The 21,838-nt window shown below is 42.6% G+C and overlaps 1 protein-coding gene across 1 annotated transcript; it reads right to left on the minus strand.

The window, feature by feature from the left end:
* Positions 1-2,134: 2,134 nt before the first annotated feature.
* On the minus strand, positions 2,135-21,439 carry SMTNL2 (smoothelin like 2; the record flags this gene model as incomplete). The annotated part of the gene is made up of 9 exons (XM_082008416.1): positions 20,987-21,439; positions 13,093-13,180; positions 12,118-12,357; positions 10,659-10,712; positions 9,020-9,095; positions 7,441-7,614; positions 6,771-6,888; positions 5,258-5,409; positions 2,135-2,261 (listed from the first exon to the last, which is right to left on the minus strand). Exons 1-9 carry the CDS (start codon positions 21,389-21,391, stop codon positions 2,135-2,137), a joined length of 1,434 nt encoding a protein of 477 aa, XP_081864542.1. The 5' UTR covers positions 21,392-21,439.
* Between the last annotated feature and the right edge of the window lie 399 nt (positions 21,440-21,838).

Consider the following 21,838-nt stretch of genomic DNA (forward strand, 5'->3'; position numbering starts at 1 on the left):
GTAGCTATGATGGAGCTTGGCTCTGCTAGTCAATGAAAAGTATTCTGCTGTGAGAATGTAAATACGTGTGTCACACGTGCCAGTTGTGGACAGGTGTCTCATCATGCTTACTCTAATCACTTCTCCAACACACAAGTAATTTATCCTTACAATGCACTTGGAGCAACAGGTGCATACTTACTCCTCAGAATTACGGTCATCCAAGACAAAGTCAAAAACTGAAGACAAGGGCACTCATTTGACAAATATGACCAGCCCACCCAGCCTCTATCCACTTGCATTGAAGCTGTGAGATTAGCAGTATCCAGGATCCTGCTAGTTTAACCAAGTATCTTTCAGATACTTTTATTAAGATACCTTTTAAAAAGTCTTTCAAACTGTTTCCATAGTGCCATAGCAACAGCCTCGCTACACTTCAAACAGAACTTGATGATCCAGATCTTCGGCAGTTAACTTACACTTTATCTTTGTACACTTTTGGTGGTGTTTTTGTTGGGTTTTTTCCTGAGACTGCTAACAAAGTCGTTGCTTCTTTCATGGTTTCTTAAGTAAACTTCACTAGAAAGGGAGGCTGAACTAAAATGCTATTCCAAACGCCACTGAATTTCTGTACTTTTTAAAACTGAAATTCAGAGCACCCAGCATCATGACTAGAACAAAAATCTTCTAATTAAAAGCTCTGGGTTCTTTTCACTGACTTTACTGTGTTAACTGTCACTTCATTCTAAAGAGAAGCAGTAAATCTGAAAAGCGTTTGACATATTTTATTACAAATGGTCATCAATACAGAACCAAAGTCATCTTTATAAATTATCTACAAAAAGCACAAATGCAGGTTAAAAAATATTATCTAGCATGAACAGAGGGCTTGTGGATTTCAGTTTTTACTTTCTATGAGTCTGTTCTTAGGGAAGAAATAATTTTAAAAGGCTAGGGTTTTTTTAAGTATGTTTTTTTAGTGGTCTGTTTTTAACTTTTACTGTGAAAACAAAGCTTTGTTGATTAATCTAGGAGAGAACTAGAAAGGGTGACACATGACCTTTTTGTCCAGTAAATCTGGAATAATCCCGCTAATTTAACTGAAAACAGAAACTAGTCCCAGGCATTTCAAAACTCCCTTATCTTTCATACTTTTTTTGGCATATTGCCTGTCCACCTCAGAGTCAGTATGAGGACTGAGCAAGTCGTAAAGACTTGATTCCTGTCCACACTAGAGAGTTGCTCTCCTCCATAGTCCAGGCTGAATCATGCTACAGTCTTGCTTCTACTACAACTTTTCAGAGGATTTTGTACCTTGCTAGCTCCCCTCTTTCCTGTAATCCTAAATCATGCAAGCACACAATCTCATACACAGAACAGCCCCAGCTGTTGCTATTCTTCATGATCAAGAAATTAATCCAGCACTGCCAGCAGAGGCTTTATCAAGCCCCTAGGCAAATCACTTTAGATTTGACCATTACAGGCAAACGCTGTTGTGTAACGTGGTAGTTATCTGTCACCTCAGTCAGCAGGTAAGAGACTACATTCTCTTTCTGCTTTAAGAGAACAGAACAATGCCTCTGCGTGTATGCTGGAGTGGGGGGGTGGGGTTGGAGGAGAGGCAATATTGCCTTAGTACCTGAGTATTCTAGGTTATTATTTGCTAAATGGAATTTTCCTCGTCCATCTGCTATTTTTTTTGTGCTATGCTTACCAGAGAAGTGGAACTGAAGGTGCGATCTTCTGGATTTTTACCTGCATTTTAGGAGGGAACACCTTTGTAACAGAGCTGCCTGTCGCTGCATAAAACTGTGTCCCCAGCCTAACGAAGACAGGAGCAGCAAATTAGCTTCCTGTGATCTTTAAACACAAGAATATTAAAAATCCAACCTACGACTAGCACCAAAATGACAGCATTTGCCTTTCCCTATGCTTTTTTGTCCTTTTCAAACATACTTCTGTATTACTGACATGCTGATGTGATCAACACTTCGGGGCACTGCTCAGCAACACTTCAGTCAGCCAGCCACGCAGTTGAGTATAAGCAAAGGGACAGTAAAAAGCAAGAAATAACACTGCGTTCCATTTGCAAAATGTCACTCTTCCCATTAGCATACTGTACTTGACCCTTCTGGCTGGAGAGGTGTTGATGGTTTTATTCAAAGCATCGCAGATGATTGTATAGAGACTGAACATAAGTGAAGACACACATGGGATCTGGCTTGTGACCCATCACCATCATGTCATCCACTTCTATCAGACGATCGCAGTGAGCCATTTTCCTGTAGTAATAATGAAACAGATACAGCAAATCAAGAGTTAAATTGAAGGCCTGTAACTACTTTCAAGATTCATTTGCTGCTCTGATCTGAGCATCCCTGAGGCATTTAAGAAATCCTGAGGTTTACCAGCAACATTTCATTTCACAATGAAATGCTCAGGATGGAGATTGTTATTTTTGGGACCATGGAATATTCCTGTTCTTTCCCTCTCTTCCTCTATACTGGGATACAATCCAAAGCCCTGTAGGTTTGGGGTTTTTTTTTTTCCACTGACTGCCATTCACATCCCTAATATCTGCAGCATGTAGCCCAATCTCACATTCCTCTGCCCAAGTCTCAGTAAGCAGGGTCATGCAAGTTTGCAAATCATGAGGTTTTCTGGTATTTATATGGGAAGCTCCAAAAGAATGGAAAAACACGCAAGGTTTTGGTAGTGGGGGGCTTCTGTGAGAAGCTGCTAGAAGCTTCCCCAATGTCTGATAGGGCTAATGCCAGCTGACTTGAAGATGGACTTGCCATTGGCCAACCCAAGCCTATCAGCGAGTGATGGCAGCACCTCTGTGATAACATATTTAAGAAGGGGTAAAAACAAGCAAACAAACAAACAAACAAGCCACCTGCACACAGCAATTGCAGCTGAAGAGGAGTTAGAATATGTGAGAGGAACAACTCTGCAGACACCAAGGTCAGTGCAGAAGGAGGGGGAGGAGGTGCTCCAGGTACCGAAGCAGAGATTCCCCTGCAGCCTGTGATGAAGATTGTGGTGAGGCAGGCTGTGCCCCTGCAGCCCATGGAGCTCCACGCTAGAGCAGGTATCTGCCTGCAGCCCGGGGAGGGCCCCACGCCAGAGCAGGGGGATGCCCGAAGGAGGCCGTGACCCTGTGGGCAGCCTGCGCTGGAGCCGGCTCCTGGCAGGGCCCGTGATCCCGTGGAGAGAGGAGCCCATGCTGGAGCAGGTTTTCTGGCAGGACTTGTGACCCCGCAGGGGACCCACACTGGAGCAGTCTCTGCTGCTTAGAGCCAGGGAGGAGGTAAAGAATTTGGGAGTGAAGTTGACCCCTGGAAGAAGGGAGGGGTGGCGGAAGGTCCTTTAAGATTTGGTTTTAGTTCTCATTATTCTACTCTGATTTGATTGGTAATAAATTAATTTTTCCCCAGTCAAGTCTCTCTTGCCTGTGACGGTAGTTGCCGAATTGAATCTCTCCCTGTCCTTATCTTGACCCACGAGACTTTTATTGTATTTTCTCTCCCCTGCCCAGCTGGGGAGGAGAGTGATAGAGCAACTTTGGTGGGCACCTGGCATCCAGCCAGGGACAACCCTCTACAAGAGATGAGATGTGCCAATGAAGGCTCATGTGGCTGTGAATTGTTTGTTCTCCAACACGCCCATATCTGCAAGGTATGAGTGACTTGGACAACAGTCTCAGATGATCAAGCTGGAGAGCAGAAGCCTGAGTGAGATCTGGACCAGCAGAAAGGAACAGAGTTGCTGAGACCTAGGACGAAAAATCACAAGGCCAGAAAGCAATCTGATCAGCAGAGTTTGACTGGGGTGAACAGCAATAACTGAGAGTAGAACCTTTTTTGGCACTAGAAGAGAACAGTTAGTTTAAAGGCAATCAGAGCTATGAAGTAGTCACTTCTGTAGATACCTAACATTTCTTACTGTTGTGTGCATGCTGTCTTCTGTTCTCCCCTATACTTACTGTTATACATAAACGGAAATAGAAAAAACACTGCAACTTTCCTTTAAGAGTTGTAGATAGTTTTACTTTAGAGATCAACCACCTAAAAGTATCATAGGATCTCTTTGAACTCACTGGCAAGCAACAAAAAATTTTTTTGTGTATATATATATATGTGTGTGTGTGTGTATAAAAACTTTACGTATGCAAAACTTTTTGTATGCAAACTTTAGCCCTGTATTCCCACATCCTGTTAGTATTCAGAAAGAGTGTACCAAACCTAGCCAGGTACCACGTGGAGTGTTCTTACTGTTACCTAAGTCAAGCAAAACAGCAAGTAAGAATCATATTGATACTGGGTCAAAAGAGTTACTACTTCTAGCTGACAAATTCACACTCATAATGACTTTAACAAACAAGTTATCATTTAATTGCCTGGTATACAGCATCAAAAAGGATCAGGACAGTGTGACTGAGTGTATTAGCTCTGTCCATTTTACAAAAATGCAGTTGCCAGGTTGAGATCTTGAAAAGCTCTCAGCCTTGATCTAACTACATACACTGAATTCAACCTTCATTCTTGTTCAACCAAAGCAATGTACAGACAGAGGTGAACCCTCCCACAAAACCCAATTCCAAAAGTTAATCTACTTACGCCCTGCCGTTCAGGGGTCATGGTTTTTCCAGAGAGATATATTCCAAATGGATATATTAACATGCCTCAAATTCAGGTCAGGTATCGAGCAGGTGGGACTGGCTAAGAAACTACAAGTTCTACGTCCAGTTCCTACAGACCGTCAGTAAACACTGGATGCCTTCTGCTCTATGAACTCAAATTTCTTTTTTATGATTGATATTGGCAAATTCATTACGAATCGTTCGTTACTTCATGAACAAAATAATTAAAAGAACTCAAAAAACAAACTCAGAGAGAAGTAGGGGTTTTCTTTCACTCTTCTGTCCAAGCATAACTCATGAGACTGATTTCTCAAGTTTAGTGTGTCAGTGCTAAGGCTCACACAAATCACAGAGGTAAGAAAGCAGAATTCAAGTACTGCCTGAACACTGTGAAAGGCCTGAACATAGGGCTCCAGTGAGTTATCCCGTGCCTAGTAAAACCAGCTCTGATTTTAGACTGACGAGTCTCCTGTTGTATGCATCCTCTGTGCAGAGCTTTATTATCTTTTTTGGCATGACACATGTAAGCTAGTGATGTAAGATCTACAAGAAGAATGATTAAACTCTTCACTGCTGCCCAGCACATTAGACTTGAACTGGAAGCACTTTAGAGAGATCTAACGTGATACTCACTCAGCCACGGTGAACGCCAGCTCAAAGTTCTGCTTGCGATTAGCTGGGTCAAGCTTATTATAATCAAAAGCTTCAGGAAAGAAAGAATGCACAAGAGCACAGAATGCCATCCCATCATTCCAGCTTGAGGAGAAGTTCTGGAGATCAATGTGCTGTCATGGTGAAAAAAACACACGCATTAGTGCAGCATGGGGGAACAGGGAAGAGCAGCTGCTTTTGCTCACTGCAGTTTTCCGTCCTTCTCTCCCACTAACCAAAGCAACAGAGCACAGGCTTTATGTTTTTCTTACCCTCTTTGTATATCCATTACATTATTTGTATTCTAAGGAAAAAATGGCACGCTTAGCAATGAAAGTCTTTTGCCTGAAATGCCCAGATGCAAAGCAGACACACAGTGAGGGTCCCTGATCCAAAGCCCACTGAAAATACTGGGAAGAATCTTATCAACGGCAGTGAGCTCTGGAGCAGGCCCAGTGCACCAGTTTAGCATCTGCAAAAGCTAAGGACACTGCTTATCCCTGTGAAGTATTTATAATTGAAGAACGGATCATTTTGTGACTGTGAATAACACTAGATAAAGACTATGCTTTCTTGCTTTGCTTTTCAGTAAGGCCCAATTCAATGCCTGTTTACACACAGATACGTAGAAGAAATATAGGAAGAATTATGCCTACTGCAAAACCTGATTCTTAGAACAAATGCCTATTGTTACTTTCAACTGCCACAGAAATGTTATTTGGGCTCTTGCCTCATGCTGTTTTCCCATCATATAAAATCTAAGCAACAGCTTTCCTGGTAAGCAACTTACAGTAATTTTCACAAGTTCTGCTTATGTATACTGTAATTTAGAGTTCAGTAATAACAATGCACATTTTACAATAATGCTGAAAATGTATTACACACACCAAAAAAACCCCTAGAAAAAAAAAATTTTCTCCTGGAAATTGCTTTGGCAATTGCCGTTTAAGGCCAGGTAAAGTTACTAAAATCTCAACTGCTGAATTCTTTGAGGTACACTGATGTTACTTCACAGAAATTAGCTCACTAACTCCGTATGATTCAACCTCAACCATCTACTACAAATTCACTTGTCTAGTATCAGTAGAGTACTTCAGTCTGCTGTGTAACAAAAGGGCCATAGTCTCCACGCACTGGCAAAACATTATTCAGATCTTGCCATATATAATGAGAATGCAAAAATCACAGCCTGCAACTAAGAAAAAAATGTGTGAGTGTATATTGAAGTCCATATCTATAAGCACAAAAACATAGGCTTTCAGACAAACACTAATACATTGCTTTGACAGACATAGAGAATCTCACTCATGCAATCACTGACTGTCTTGAAGTGCTGCCCATGCAAACCATGATGTTTGCATTACCCACACAAAACTTGATGACTTGGACGAAGTTTAACTCATTGTCTAGCATGTTTTAAATTCACTTTTTGAGTACGCTCTTTTGGCAAATTCTCCTGAAAAAGAAAGAGGTGAAAGTGATAGCGTGTCTTCACCTTGTATCCTATGGTTTTTGAGCGACACCAGTCTAACAGAATTTGTTTAATGCTGCTAGCGCTGGCAACCCCAAAACTCTGCGACCTCTTCAGCTTAGCTCTGCATTCTCCTTTTCCTCTGGAAAATTAACAGAGACCAGATTAAATTACATTCTAGAAAAACATAAACCTACTTGTCAGCAACATCTATGCAACCTTGCCCAGGTCAGCCCCTGTCCAGGCGGTATTTGAGAAACACATTGCTGAAACATCAGTTTGTTGGTCCTGCAAGAAAAACTCATTTTCATTTCACTAAAGCCAGGATTCCAAGCCCTCTTCTATTTAAATCATACCCCCACCATGGTGCATAAAGAATAGTTTATGCTTTTGGTCCCTAATGAACGGCAACAGAAAGTCATTATATTCCCAGTCTCCTATAATGATGGAGAAGGCAGCTTGCACAGCACCTGCCTCTTCAGGTGAACAACTCCAAAGCTAGAGGAATCTGTAGCTGTGAGTTTCCGTGGCTCAGTTTGTGAAGTCAGCAAAGCTATACATGACCTCCTATCATCCCATAGCTCAAAATCCTACATTGAGAGAGTCCTCCCACCCAGCTGTCCTCTGCTGGTAATAACTAACAAATTAGTTTCCCATTAACAAACCCATTCTGGAGACAAGGGGTGTGACATACTTCCCACCATCGTGTTCAAACTTCTCGAAAAGTGCTTTCCGGCCCTGTGTTCCTGTAGTCATCCGTGGGAGCGTCTGAGACCGCACCAGTTCTCGCCTCCTTTCAACTTGGCGATGTACAGCAGGAGGAGAGGAGTGAGAGCTGGGGGTCACATCACAGTAACTGTCAGTGGCACTGGAGAAACATAACATGACAAGCATGTGGTTAAACAAAAAAGTAACTCTCTGCAGTGCCAGAAGTCAGCATAAAGGTCCAACTATTGCCTACTCTAAACCTCCCAAAACAGCCGTTTCAACAGGACCTGAACCAGTCAAAAGCAATTTTAGTAAAACTCAAAGTTTTATTGACAGACAACAGCATTTAAGTATAGAAGAGTCTAAAGTACTTTTACAAATGAGACATAGCTGGACAAGTCACAAATGCTTTATAACACTGAATAGAACAATAATTAAACACCTTTAGGAAAAAAGAAAAAAGAAAAGGGGGGGAAAAAAAGTTGTGGCCACACAGGAGCACTAAAACCCTTTAATTTCTAACTTCGGGGTTCCTGGAGGGTAAGTCACATTTTAAAAATGGAACTTGAAGAGTAATTCAGGAAGTACTTTTGAAATTTTTACTTAGAGTCCACAGAATCCTGAGCTCATGTCAGCATTGCTTCAGTGACTGCAAACTGGTAATTTGATAGAGAAATACAGGATTATATTCTAATTTGTGTTTATTTAAGTCATAAACTACTTCATCAGCATTAATGAAGTAAGCCACACATTGCATTTGGAAATGATCCCCATGACAGAGATGGGGAAATCGAGGCAAATAGCAATAACATCAGTGTCACTCATTAATTTCTGGTACAGATGGAGGTCAGATCTGACAGCAAGTTCTCTAGGGTACTCAGTGTATCATGACTCAAATATCGAAATGCTGATGTTGGAACTAATTCAGGAGAAATTTAATGCCAAACTTGGGATAATTTTCAAGGCGGATGCAAGCCCAATTTAAGAGATTTAAATTGGCTGTCCTCCCATTTTTCTTGATGGATATTTTGCATGCTGAGGCTGCCTGGATATGACAGTAGTAATTGTGATACCATGTAATCCTATACTAAGCAACTGCGACTCCAAGTTAATCAAGAACGTGTAGTAGCCCTCAATCCTCAGCAAGGCATTTATCTACAAACTAAACTCTAGGCTAGCCAAACTAAGCATATTTGATGGAAGTCATATATTGGTTTCCAAAAATAAGCCCAAACTACAAATTTCAAGACAGCCGAGCATTTTTAGGTTTTCAAATGGCTTGATAACTTGTTCCCTCTAACAAAAATCCACCTCTGGCACTAAGAGTTTTACTGACTAAACACTGTAACAATGCTGAAATCCACAATTAGGTCTGCTCTAAACTGCTCTACAATTTTTATCCCTTCCCATGTCTGTTCCACTTCTCCCTCAGGAAAGTTCACAACCTTTAATGGGCTTAAAATACAGCATCTGGGACTTACCCGTTTTCCAAGCCAGCAGAACACCTGTCCCTTGAGACTATACTGACCACAACGGCCTAATAAAACATCACGAAAAATGCATACCTTTCACCAGTTTTGGTTCCACTACTCGTCCCATAGCTCACAGTTGAGACAGACTTAGTGACAGAAGTGGTATTCTCTGTATAAAAGCAGGAAAAACAAGATGCATCAGGGCAGAAACTTCTTCTTTCCCTCTACATTTTCAAACCATTTCCTGATAGATAGCCACGCATTGATTTTTACTCACCACAGTGAAAAGCTGCAGGCCTCTGTCTAACTTCCAGTGTGAGCTAACACGCTGGGGAAGGATTTTCCCCACGGGTTCAATCCCTCTGCAAAATTGCTGCACTGCAGGTAGGATGGTGTAAACATACCAGAAAGGGCTGCAAGAGGATGCCTTTGATGAAACTGCATTGGGAAGGTTGGATCCTTTCAGGCCCTTGTGCAGACCTCAGAAGAGGGCACACTGCCATGGACGTTTCAGTGAAAGGAAGAAATGGTGCTACAGGTCAGCTTGCAACAGTCATTCAGGCAGACATAAGGAAGCCTGCCATGATTGGGAGCATAATTTAAATTACCTAATTTCCACCAGGAAACATTTTAGTTTGTAAAGCAGAACAGACTACAGAGCCTGCAGAGGTGGCTTAAAAACAACTTTCCATCTTCTTCCCCCCATCCCTGAGGTTCTACCTTTTGTGCTTTGCCTCTTAGAGCCCAGCTCTGGATTCCAGCTATGCTCTGTAAACACAGAACAATGGAGTGGCTTGCTCAATTTTAACACACTGAAGTCAAAACTTGTTGCATAAGGCAGCAACTCATTTATTGAGGGCTCCTTCTATGCACAAAGAAGAAAGACTGGCATCTTAGAAGCAATCCAATCTGATCACCGTCCAAATAGCTTGCTGAAGATGCTGAACTCTCTCCACTGATTATAGAAGGAATTCAGACCAACTAGACTTCTCACATAAAACACCCTGGTAAATGCCAGCATACAGATGTGACAAATTTGGCACCACAAATGCCAAATATTTGTGCAAATCTCAGAGATTTTAAGCTGTGGAGGAGTGTGATACCTATTCTGGATGAGCAACATCTTTGCTAAACTGACACTTAAGACCCCTGTGAAATGCCAGTACATTATGTAGACAGTAACAGTTCGGTGACATCAATCAGAAGTACTTTTGGATAGAGCTCAACTCATCTATTTGGACTGAAATTGAAAATCCTTAAGACATTTTGTCCTTTGACACATTCATATACAAAGGAGACTACTTACTGCTATGCTGCTCAAAGAAATTTGCTTCAGCATCCATCAGATGGGCCCACCACTTTCCAACCGCCATTACCTTGGGTTCAGTCACAGTTTTCACTTGGTCAGCTGAAATCTTCACCACTCAAACTGTCTGTTCTGCCACACTTTTCTGGCACCTATTGTTTCCACTGCAGAGGTTGCCTAACGGTACACATGTATACCACTGTGCAAATAAGGATAAGTACCCCTTGCTTTGAACTGACTGAAAATCTGATATAGATGAACAAGTTTCCATGATACCTGGGAAACTGAATCTGCATGTAGTCTTGTTAGCAATTTCAATATTACCATGTACCTATTAATCGGAACTACATGCTCCAATCTGAATCCCCCAAACATGGAGCATGGAAACCCTCTCAATTTGTGTTGCATAAAGACACACTGACTCACCTCCAGTGGCAGATGAACCCATTGTTCTCAACGTACTTGAATTCCAGGACTTCGCTGAAACAGAAAAAAAAAAAAAAGACAAAGGAAGGCTTTGCTACATTCTTATCTGTAGCAAGATACAAGTTTAAACAATAATCTGCAAATAATCCCTATGTCTTGCTGGCAATTCCATCTTGTCTGTCTCTGTAATTTCTGACCCATATATAGTCTGATCTGTAAGTGTCACTAACACTAAAGGTACACGAAATACAGCTCAAAGATGAATGACTTCAATATGAATGAGATTTTTTTTTAACTCAATTTAGGTATGAATAAGATTCTGCAATCACTCTGATTTGTGTATATGTCTCAGTCTGCCATTGGTCATTCCTCCCTCCAAGGAGTTGAACCCGTTAGCCAAATATCTGCCTAACTTCTCAAGGGGCCTCAGGTCTCACAGCACAAAACACTCCTGCAAATTTCAATAAGATAGCTGGCCTCATTGAAGAGATACTTATTGAGTAACTGTACTAGAAGATAGGCTGCACTATGAACCCAACTATATTAGGCAACAAAAATCCTCGGCAGATCACAGAGTCGTAGAATGTTTTGGGTTGGAAGGGACCTTAAAGATCACCTAGTTCCAACCCTGTTGCCACGGGCAGGGACACTTTCCACTAGACCAGGTTGCTCAAAGCCCCATCTAACCTGGCCTTGAACACTTCCAGGGATGGGGCATCCACAAGTTCTCTAGGTAACCTGTTCCAGTGTTTCACCACCCTCATAGTGAAGAATTTCTTCCTTAAATCTACTCTAAATTCACCCTCTTTCAGTTTAAAGCTATTACCCCTTGTCCTACCACTACATGCCCTTGTAAAAACTCCCTCTCCAGCTTTCTTGTAGGCGTACTTCGGGTACTGGAAGGCTGCTATAAGGTCTCCCCAGAGTCTTCTCTTCTCCAGGCTGAACACCACCAACTCTCTCAGCCTGTCCTCATAGGAGAGGTGTTCCGGCCCTCTGATCATCTTCGTGGCCCTCCTCTGGACCCGCTCCAACACATCCATGTCCTTCTTATGCTGGGGGCCCCAGAGCTGAACGCAGTATGCCAGCCGGGGTCTCATGGGAGTAGAGTAGAGGGGGAGAATCACCTCCCTTTATTTGCTGGTTGGCTTTCTGGGCTGCAGGCACACATTGCTGGGTCACATTGAGCTTCTCATCAACCAACATCCCCAAGTCCTACTCCTCAGGGCTGCTCTCAATTAATTCTCCACCCAGCCTGTATTTGTGACAATTATAGCCTAAAGTTCCACTTAGGACCCACAATATTCTAAATAAGAGTGTCCAACCGTAGGATATGTAGCCATAGAAGCAAGGTTTCATAAGTACGAATGGGTCACAGGACAATCCCCATAGCACCAGTTTCTGGAAGTAAAGAAATGGGACACAGCTTCAGCAAACAAATTATTTTTGTCTTTCTTACCTGACTGGTTGGAAGTTTTCACTGCCATCACATTTTTGCTCTTGCTCTGTCCTAGCAGGCCAGCAGACACATTAGTTGTTCCTGTTGAACAGATGGTCTCTCCTGAAAACTTCTCCGACATCCTGGTTACTGCAGTAACAGGAAGGTGGGGCATCTGTAAAGTGACTGCAGGGGCATGGGCTTCAAGGGAAGACTCTGATACATGAGAAGAGGTCAATTCATGGGAGACTTTTGCCTGACCTAGTGAATAAAAAGAAAAGGAGAGAGGAAGTAAAATTATTTGCAAATTTGTAACAAAGTTACAAACCAATTTCCACGCAACAACTTTATTTTACAAGTTATTGGAATTATTCCACCTAGTTCTCCCTGTGGGGCATTATACCCACACTGCAGAAACAACCCCAGTGTAAGTGATCCTTGCAGCAATCATACCCATCCTACATGAATCTCAGCAAGAACAACTTCTTCAGATCATTAATCCACTAGCATCTACATTTGGTAAGCTCTTCCTCTGTGCAGCTCCCGCCCCCAATCTCCTGCTGTGGGTTAGGAGTCAGCATTCTTGTTCTTTTCATGGTTTTATGAAATGCTGTGTGCCTCAATTTTCTCTAAAATGGAGATAGTTAAGTCCTTCCTCCACTGAAGGATGATGGAAGTGGACAGGTAATTTGGAAAATGTTTTGGGATGCAAGGCTACAGTGACACTCAGAATAGCAGGCCTTATCACTCGTGCCCCAAGATAACGTGGCAGTAATAGTGTCTCATTTATGAAACACCATAGTGCATGCTTAACAATAAAGTTTAAAGGTTAAGCTCCTAATTAGGAAATAAAGTTAAATGATATCAGTGCGACAGTACAATATCCATGCTGAAACCATAGCAGATTCTAATGCTTTGAACACGAGAGCTGCTCTACGACTGCCAGGATCAAGCATTTTACAAGCAGTGCTACTCCATTTCATGCCCCGTTCCTACCTGATGAAGACTGATGCCCATTTTCAATGATGGAAGAACTAAAAACTCTTCTAAACTCAGGTTTGTGGTGGTCATCCAGGTCTACACTCTGTCAGAAGAGACAACAGACATGACAGCAAAATTTCAAATGTATTGTAAAAGCATTACATTAAGTATGTTCCTAGAACTTTACAGCTGCATCATAATCTGCAACTTCTGTAAGGATGTTTTTTTCTAAGAAGAGCATCTATTTTTCCCATAATGGTTGCCAATATAATTCCAGAAAACTCAGCCAATAATTCCAGGGCCGGGGTTGGGGGGCAGCTTTGGGTTTGTTTTTTTTTTTTGTTGGGGGGGTGTGTGTCTATGTGCAAAACATCACGAGCAACTATGTGATTTCTGGCTGCAGGAACTAAAGAAAGAAGAAAAGAAGAAACTGCTTTACAGACACATGATTACTTAAATTAAAAATTTTAGCTTCTAAGAAGCAGCATATACAAGCAGTAGAGTGAAGATCCCCAATACAAAGTTAATGAAAAACTTTTAATTTTATGAATAAAGAAAAAAATCTGTAATGTGCCCTTATCATCAAAAATTCTTATAAACTCAATCCAAACAAGTTTTGTTTTTTTTTTTTTTTTTAAGACAGACAGAAAGACTGACGATAGATACTGAAGAAGATTTTATACTGCAGGCAAGTATAAAAGCAACATAATATAATAGAAAAGGAAAGTGGCAGGGTGTATACATGCAATAACTTAACTTGTCTCTGCTTTTCATACACAGGGAATATGGAGCAAACTGGTGGTTTGATTTTACTTGTTTATTTCATAGTTTCATCACAAATTATTAGAAAAATTTATGTATTTTCCCACCTTATAAATCTCATCTAAAATACAGAAACCATATGATCAATTCAAGATAAATCAACAGTTTCTTGGAACTTGTCTGCTGTTCACCATGCATCTGTTTACACTCATCCAAACTTAATTAAGAACAGCAGACAACAACGTTAACACACCTTGGACATTTTTTTAAAAGCATTTAATCTTGTTAGATGCCGCAGAGTGCACAGACTGTTTTAATATCCATTACTTGAGATACTAGAACTTTCATTACCTCAAGTACAAATCACAGTCAATTCCTGGTAACTATGGTCTGAGATCTTGCTAAGAATTTCTTAACTAGTGCTACATTACAGTAAGGCAGCCTACACACAATTTTGTCTTAGAGTATACAGTTGTGGGCTTAGATTCTAATCCTCCTAGATATTTAAGTGTCAACCTCCAACTGATTGCAATGGAACACAGGTGTACGTTGCAGAATTTAAGCTACACACCTACACTACTAAAGTCAAGGAAAATCGTTCTCTTGACTTTAAGTTTGGGCCCAACATTCTCAGATCACAATCAGTATCCAGGCTTTTCAAAACTACAGCATAATTTGGAGAAACCATTAAAGTGTGGAAAACCCCATTAACCTGGGGTCCTCAAGATGAGGATCTACTGCCTTGTAAGCAAGTGTCTTACAATGATATATTAAATAAAACACAGAAAGGAATGGCAGCAAGACACTGAGATACTGGGAACTGTCTTTAAGGCTCAGCTTGGATGGTGTATTTTACTATATTGGGTTGTATACTATTTTTTAACCTGGGGTCAGATTCTCATGTCTATTTTTTTCTATGCTAGGCGAGGAAAAGAGATAGGATCACCTGGATATGATTTGCAAACAAAACAATACAAAGTTTAGAAGAGGCCTGGAGACTTCCTGAAAATGTGGAAGATGTACTCTCAAAAAAGACAACTTTTAAAGGTTTCTCAGCCAGGAGCTTTCATTTAATTCTCTTGCCTAGTTTCTAAGTCAATGATCTTCCTGGGGTTATATATGCATTTACATGCTCCACTAGAGAAGAGCGCAGAGGTTACACATGATGAACCAAGATATTCCTTAGTCTGTTTACCAATAAAATACGTGAGGTTGGTTGTGTGTGTTTGTTTTTTAAAAAAAAAAGCAACACACCAACAACCACCACGCAAAACACCATGTTTTAGCACAATGTTACTTATAGCCCCATTAACAAGACTGACAGATTTACGCCGATGCCCCAGTGAAGGCTTCAGGCACACCTAAGATAGCTGTGAGTTAGAATGTCTATTCCACAACTAGGTTAGCCTGCCTTAAGACACATTGCAAGTTCTACAAATCAAATCCGTAATGCAGTTCAGTATATAAATCCAAACAAGGAGAACTTTTGCTCATTTTAATTTCCCTCTTTCTTGTTAAAAAAGAGAGGAAAATAAACTAGATTGGGGAATTTGGAACGTTCAGAACTTCTCACTCTCCCAGCATCTAAAACGTTCTTACAAGCAAAAGCACTACAATTCGGTTATCTAGGCTCCACTGCTTTTTCTGCGATCTCACCCATTTAGAGGCTTCATTACAGACAGGCTTTCAAAAGAGTTCACATCCAACAAAGCTGCACTCTTTAGATAGATTTTTTAACTATCTTTAGATAGGTCTTTTGCAAAGCTAGTCTGCAAACTTTTTTACAACACATCACCAGAAGAACTTCTTTAAAAAACATTTGTCTCTCCTGATAATCAAAAATATTTTTCATTTTTATACCATCTGCTATCCCCACACGGAATGCTTCCATACACACACACAGTCTGACTTACTGCTGCTAAACTAGATCTGTGTCATTGTATCCAGATCTTTTAATTTGTGAAAATAAAATTATTTTGAAACTTTCACATTAGTCAAGAAGGTGGTACGCTGCATGAGTAAATTTAAGTATCACTAGCTGCCAGGATTAATTTGAGAAAAGTACACCAAATATTAATTACACAAACCATGCAGAATCAGGGGTTCAGAACTTTTATTGCTGTATTTAGTGTAATTGAGATCCTAGTCAACAATTGTTGGCCATATCCAGAACTGAAATGTAAAGCACAGCTAATGCAGCTCCCTAGAATGTACCCATGGCATACAGTTAGAACTGTTTAGCCATTCCTGCGAACCATTATGATCTGAATGTGTCAAATGTCTCTGTAGGCTGTAAATATGAACCTATAAGCTGGAGGTGGTGGGAGTCAAATGAGGTGGTCATTGCAAAGATCATGTAGCATCCTACGCACTGAACTGGCTTCCTAATGCAGTGACAGGTGCTGCATTAATTTCTTTTATGCAAACCTGATCACTGCATTTGGGCTAACAGTGCTGGGGAAGAAACTGATACCAGGCTGGAGGACGGGGAAGGCCAATGGGCTGATAAAACACTGTGAGGATCTGAGATCAGATTCTACTGTGCATTTAGTAGTGCCAGGCTAAAGTAGTTTAAAATTCACTTTGTTTGGAGATGCCAAGCTTCTGGTAGATCCATGTTTGTAACAATACTTCCTCTGTCAATGTTGGCTATATAGATTGTAAATAGCAGAGGGACAGGTACCTCTATCTGTGCTTAATAATGAGGAGGACTCATTTGTACAACTCACGTAACAACAACATGATGAGGAACTGATGTTGGAGAAAAGAAAGTTAACGCTAATGTTTTCAATGTCTTACTCAGGCTTGCTCTTAGAACTAATCTCTCTGTAGCTCAGAAGTCTCCATGTAACGTAGGGTGATAACACTTTCCATAGTTGTAGGTCTGCTGGAATCCTTCCTTCACTGCAAAGAAGTCAGACCTTGGAGATCCATAACTGGAAGCTGCCATAAAACAGCCAAATATCATAATCCAACAGTGAGAATCCCACACATTCAGAAAAAGTAAGCACCAGATCATGAGAAATAACTGAAAAGAAACACAATTTTTCTTTCCTCTCTGAGCCTCTAAGATGCACATCTGTTATGGCTTCAAGTTCTTGCCAGCAGCAAGGTCAAACTGTAGAATGACAGACAAAGGAGATTCCTCTCTCTCAAATCACAGAATCACAGATTCGTTAAGGTTGGAAAAGACCTTTAAGATCATCAAGCCTAACCATCAACCCAACACCACCATGCCCACTAAAACATGTCCTGAAGCGCCACGTCTACACGTTTTTTGAATACTTCCAGTGATGGTGACTCCACACTTCCCTGGGCAGCCTGTTCCAATGTTTGACTACTCTCTCAGTAAAGAATATCTAGAATATCTAATATCTACTCTAAACCTCCCCTGGCACAACTTGAGGCCCATTTCCTCTCATTCTATCGCTAGTTACTTGGGATGAGAAATGAGACATCTCAGCCATCCAGTCTTTCATAAAAGCACCAATTACCAAAAGGGTCATTTCTTGATCATTGGATCTAGAAATGCTGGTTATCTGTGAGAGATACCTCCCTCTCATTACACATGCCAGGTGAAACTGATGCTTCACTTTGGTGAACAGCAAAACCACCACTGACTTCCGCAAGGCAAGATTTGATGCCCTGTTCCTTGCATATAAAGACATCAGAAACAGGTGATGATGAAATGTGCGAGGAAATGCAAACAAGGCTGCTAGGCACCAGCAAGAACTCCACCACATTTACCCCTTAATTCTTCTACTAGAAAGCCACTGTCTGTCAGATAACACAAGTATTCTCTGTCTGTAACTGACCCTGCAGCTTGAAGAAAAAGCCTTGAACGCCATAAGCATATTAGGAAAGCTGCATGTGGAGTAATCCCTGAAGAAAAACAGTAGAAGTACTTTCCATAGATACTTTTTTGAAGCAAGGCTGGATAAAAATGGACAGCAGGGAACAATTCTACCTTGGCAGCTTCAGCAGGTGCCCACAGCTATGTCACTGTGAATTAAAACAAAACAAATGAAACAACAACCACAAAAGTAATATAGATAAGGATCAAGGTAACCTTGGAATGCCACGGTTCCAAAAGAACACGTGCAGGAAGTGTAAGAGAATAATAAGAAGGAAATGGAACTACCAGACTTCCTTTATCAAATATAGGACTTGAGATGGTTTAGAATCATAGTATGTAATGCCAGGTGTCTGCTGTATCTCTTAATCACCCTGCCTGTATACCCCAGGTCATTATGTCTCATGCAGTTACTCCCAGGCTGATTAACTGTTGGGTGCCATCAGGCCACCACAGCAAGATACCAATGGGAATATTTATTTAGATCTTCCCAGGTGGTCATAGCCAGCTATTCATCTCTCTGCTGCTTTGACCACTGCAGGCAGGTTCCCTGCAGCAGTCCGTCCAGCAGTCTGTCCACATTGTACTGAAACTCTTCTGACAGTATAAAAACAGAACATCCTTACAGTATTTTTAGTCCTCTCTGTTCACAAAGGCATCATGTTCAACCACACACACTATGGAAAGATTGTGATAAAGCTCCTGCCAAAATGTAAGATCTGATCAACAACAAAAAAAAGCCAAAATGCTTCCTTTCTAATAATCACAGGCAGGGAGGAGAGAGACCTCAGTGACTGCAAAGGATGACAAACAGCAACAAACTGCTCAGTGACGGATAAATCCTCAGTAGTGGAGCTATGGCTCCAGGATCCTGCTTTAAAATTAATTCTTCAAACATACCCTATTTTTCACCTTTGTGAAAGCAGCTGTCAGATTCTGGCCTGATTAGAGCGCCAAATTAAAGTTTGGCATCAAAATACCAGAAAGATTCACCTCCAAATCACAGTGGCTAATGGCTGTTTAAAATTCCATCTAAATCAGCACTTAGACTGTTATATACCAGATTTCAAGGAGAGCATGGCAGAGATTGCCTGAAGATTAGAATTAAAAGGAGATTCATGCACTTATTTCTGAACTATGCTTGAAACGCCGACTTCACTTTTTTCAATCAAATTACATTGAAAAATACTCTAGCAATATTAGAAAATAATGATTCAGACACTGAAGATGCTCAGAAACTCCCCTATCTAATCTGCAAAAGATAGCCTTAACTCTTATCCCAAGTATTTTGATAGAAATGTTGAAGGCAACAGAACCCAGCCTTTTGCTGACATAAATGCTGCATTGACCACACAGTAAACAGGATCTCAAACGATAAATCTTTTCATGACCAAATAAGCACATCTTGATTTGCTACTATTTCCAGGTCAGTATTATTTGCTCCTCGTATGTCACATTTACAGAAGTATTTACTAAGGCTAGAAGTGTCACAAATTTTATCACAGGTACTCATTTATCTGAAAACATACACAGTGTAATTTATGGTACTCTGTTTCAAGCACTTTGGTCATATAACCAGAAATTGCAAGCAAATGAAGGAACACTTTCTTCTTTACTAAGAATCTGGGTGACCAGCACAGTGACCAAGGCTTGCTCTTCATCCATTTGAGCAGAGCCACATCAGAGCCTTACCCACAAAATCATGTTTTCACTGCATGCATTTGGTGTGTGTAGCTCTAGCTGCATCTCTCGTGGTTCTCAGTACTGAAATTCCTTCTCGGTCAACTATGCTAACTCGGGAGGGTTGTCCAACCTCCGGGGAAAATTGTTGGGAGGGCACTGAAGAACTATCAGTACTTAAGTGATCTTCCCTGAATCCTCAAAGCAAAGCGGGAAGGTTACAATCCAAACAATGCAGACCAATACCTAAAGCTGGATATTACCATAACCTCAATGCAAGACTTTTCACAGAGTGTGAAGTACACACTACAGTGTAGGCAGTGGTGATGGATGGTGTGAGGTACCACACCTGGTCCCTTCCATGTCGCTCAGCTCACTTCTATTCCTTGCAATACAAACAAGCATGGATGGCTCCATGGAACAAAAAAGAACGGATCTGGAAACTGTGTGTATGCTGCTTACCTTTGTCACATGCGGGAAAAGGCAGCAGTTGCCACAACTACATTGGAACAATGCATCAAGCAGCAGCTTTAACCTTTCACTTGCCCAGCTGTGGGAAGCCCTACGCCCCCATTCTTGAGTCAGTAGAATGAAAAGGGCTGGAATGCAATACAGACTCTCAGCTCATTCCCACCAATTTATCTTTGAGTGAATTTCATTTCCAAGCTTTTATTTTCCACTCCCAAAGCTTGGATAGACCACAGACCAGCTTTTCATGCTCCAACACCCTTAAAGACCCCTTAAGACATGGCTTAATCAAGATTACACAAAATAGGCTGTCATCTGTGAAAGCCAAGTCTCTAGTATCAGAGTTTTACATGACTAAATGACGGTGTGCTCTCTCGCTGGCTGTCACCCTCTGGTGTCAAGAGCTGTACAAGAGCTCTCAACTCTTTCCACAGAGCCAGACACATAGAAAAAGTATTACACAAAACGTCCCAGTGCCAGATGAGCTTTACACAACTGGGGTTTCTGTGCGCCGAGTTACAAGGCTCCGCTACGCTGCAGAAAGAGTTTTATCACTGGGAGGAATGTGTGTGTTTGTGCTAGTTTAGGTCATGGAGACCATGACAGCTTGTGTGAGGCCCACCTCTCAGGGATGAGCTGCAGCAGTGGGGGACAGTGGTTGTGTAACAAAATCGTCCCACTGCAGGATGCTAAGTCACTGTCTTAAAAAAAAAAATTGACTGCCTGCTATATGCTGAGCTGTTCTCTTTGTAAGCTTGCCAACTGGCATTGCTAGCACAACCCCGAATCGAGTCCAGAAAGGATACACATTCACAATACATATGTACATTGATAGCTGAGACTGCCTCTATTTCTCTTTTTATTTCTAACCACACTGAACTGAGAGCTTGCTACCGCTCTAACCAAGATCCCAGTTTGACCAAGCAGTGCCATAATCAGGAACATCTCCAGATGGTATCAAGGCCACGACCATTTCTCAGAGCACCTCCCAAAAGCGCATAGACTCTGCACTACAAAAGAAGAGCCCCGCGTCCCTAAACACTCCCCCATGCCAGCACAGAGCCTGGCAACACCTGTAAAGCATCCACTCATGCACCCTTCTTGGCCCTTCCTCCCACTGCCTCCCTGGCCACGGCTAGCACTTACTTGGCTCCGTCCAGTGACCGCTAGCTTGGCATGGCTAGAGAACCTGCCGCCAGCCGAACACTGCCCCGGAGAGCCAGGCTCTGCGGCCGAGGGGCTCCCCGCCGCCTTGTCCGCCCACTCCTGCGGCAGCCCTGCCGACCGGCCTAGGGCCTCCACCTGCCGAGACAGGCGCTCCAGCTGCGCCCGCAGGCGCCGGTTCTCCTGCTGCAGCTCGGAGACGGTGTGTGCCAGGGGGCTGGCGAGGCGCAGCACCTCCTCCACTTGCCGGCCTACCCCTTGCTTGAAGACCTGGATGTCCACGTGGATCTCGCGGACGGCGCCCCGCAGCGTGTCCTCGTAGCGCCCCAGGGCCTCGCAGACGGTCTGCGCCTCCCGGCTGTTCAGCTCCTCGATCTCGCTGGCCATGGTGTTCGCGGACCGCAGCCTGCGCGGCGCGGACAGAGATGCGAGGAGCTCGGGAGCCGCTAGCGGCAGACGCCTGGCCGTCCCCGCTCCCGCCGCCGCCTTTCCTCTCCTCGAAGGGCGCCCTCTGCCTCCCGACGGCCCTAAACCCGGCGCCCGCGCTGGCCGACCCCCGTTGCCGCCGGGCCGCGGCCCGCTCTCATGGTGCGAGGAAAAAGCTCCGCAAAACCCGCGCCGCGCCCGGCGGGGAGCGCCTGGGGGGCACCTCGGCAAGCGCCGCGCAGCAACGGAGCACGGAAGGAACGCGCGCGGAAGCGGGGCGCCTGCCCGGCTCAGCGTATGTTCCTTCAAAGGGGGAGATGTAATTTCACGCGGCAACGGTGGAAGAGGGAGGGAGAAGGGGCGGGAGCACTCGCTTGTTCTCAGCTGCCCAGGGATGCGAACGCCTGA

Source organism: Phaethon aethereus (genome assembly GCF_964289735.1).
Source record: "Phaethon aethereus genome assembly, chromosome: 19".
NCBI lineage: Eukaryota > Metazoa > Chordata > Aves > Phaethontiformes > Phaethontidae > Phaethon > Phaethon aethereus.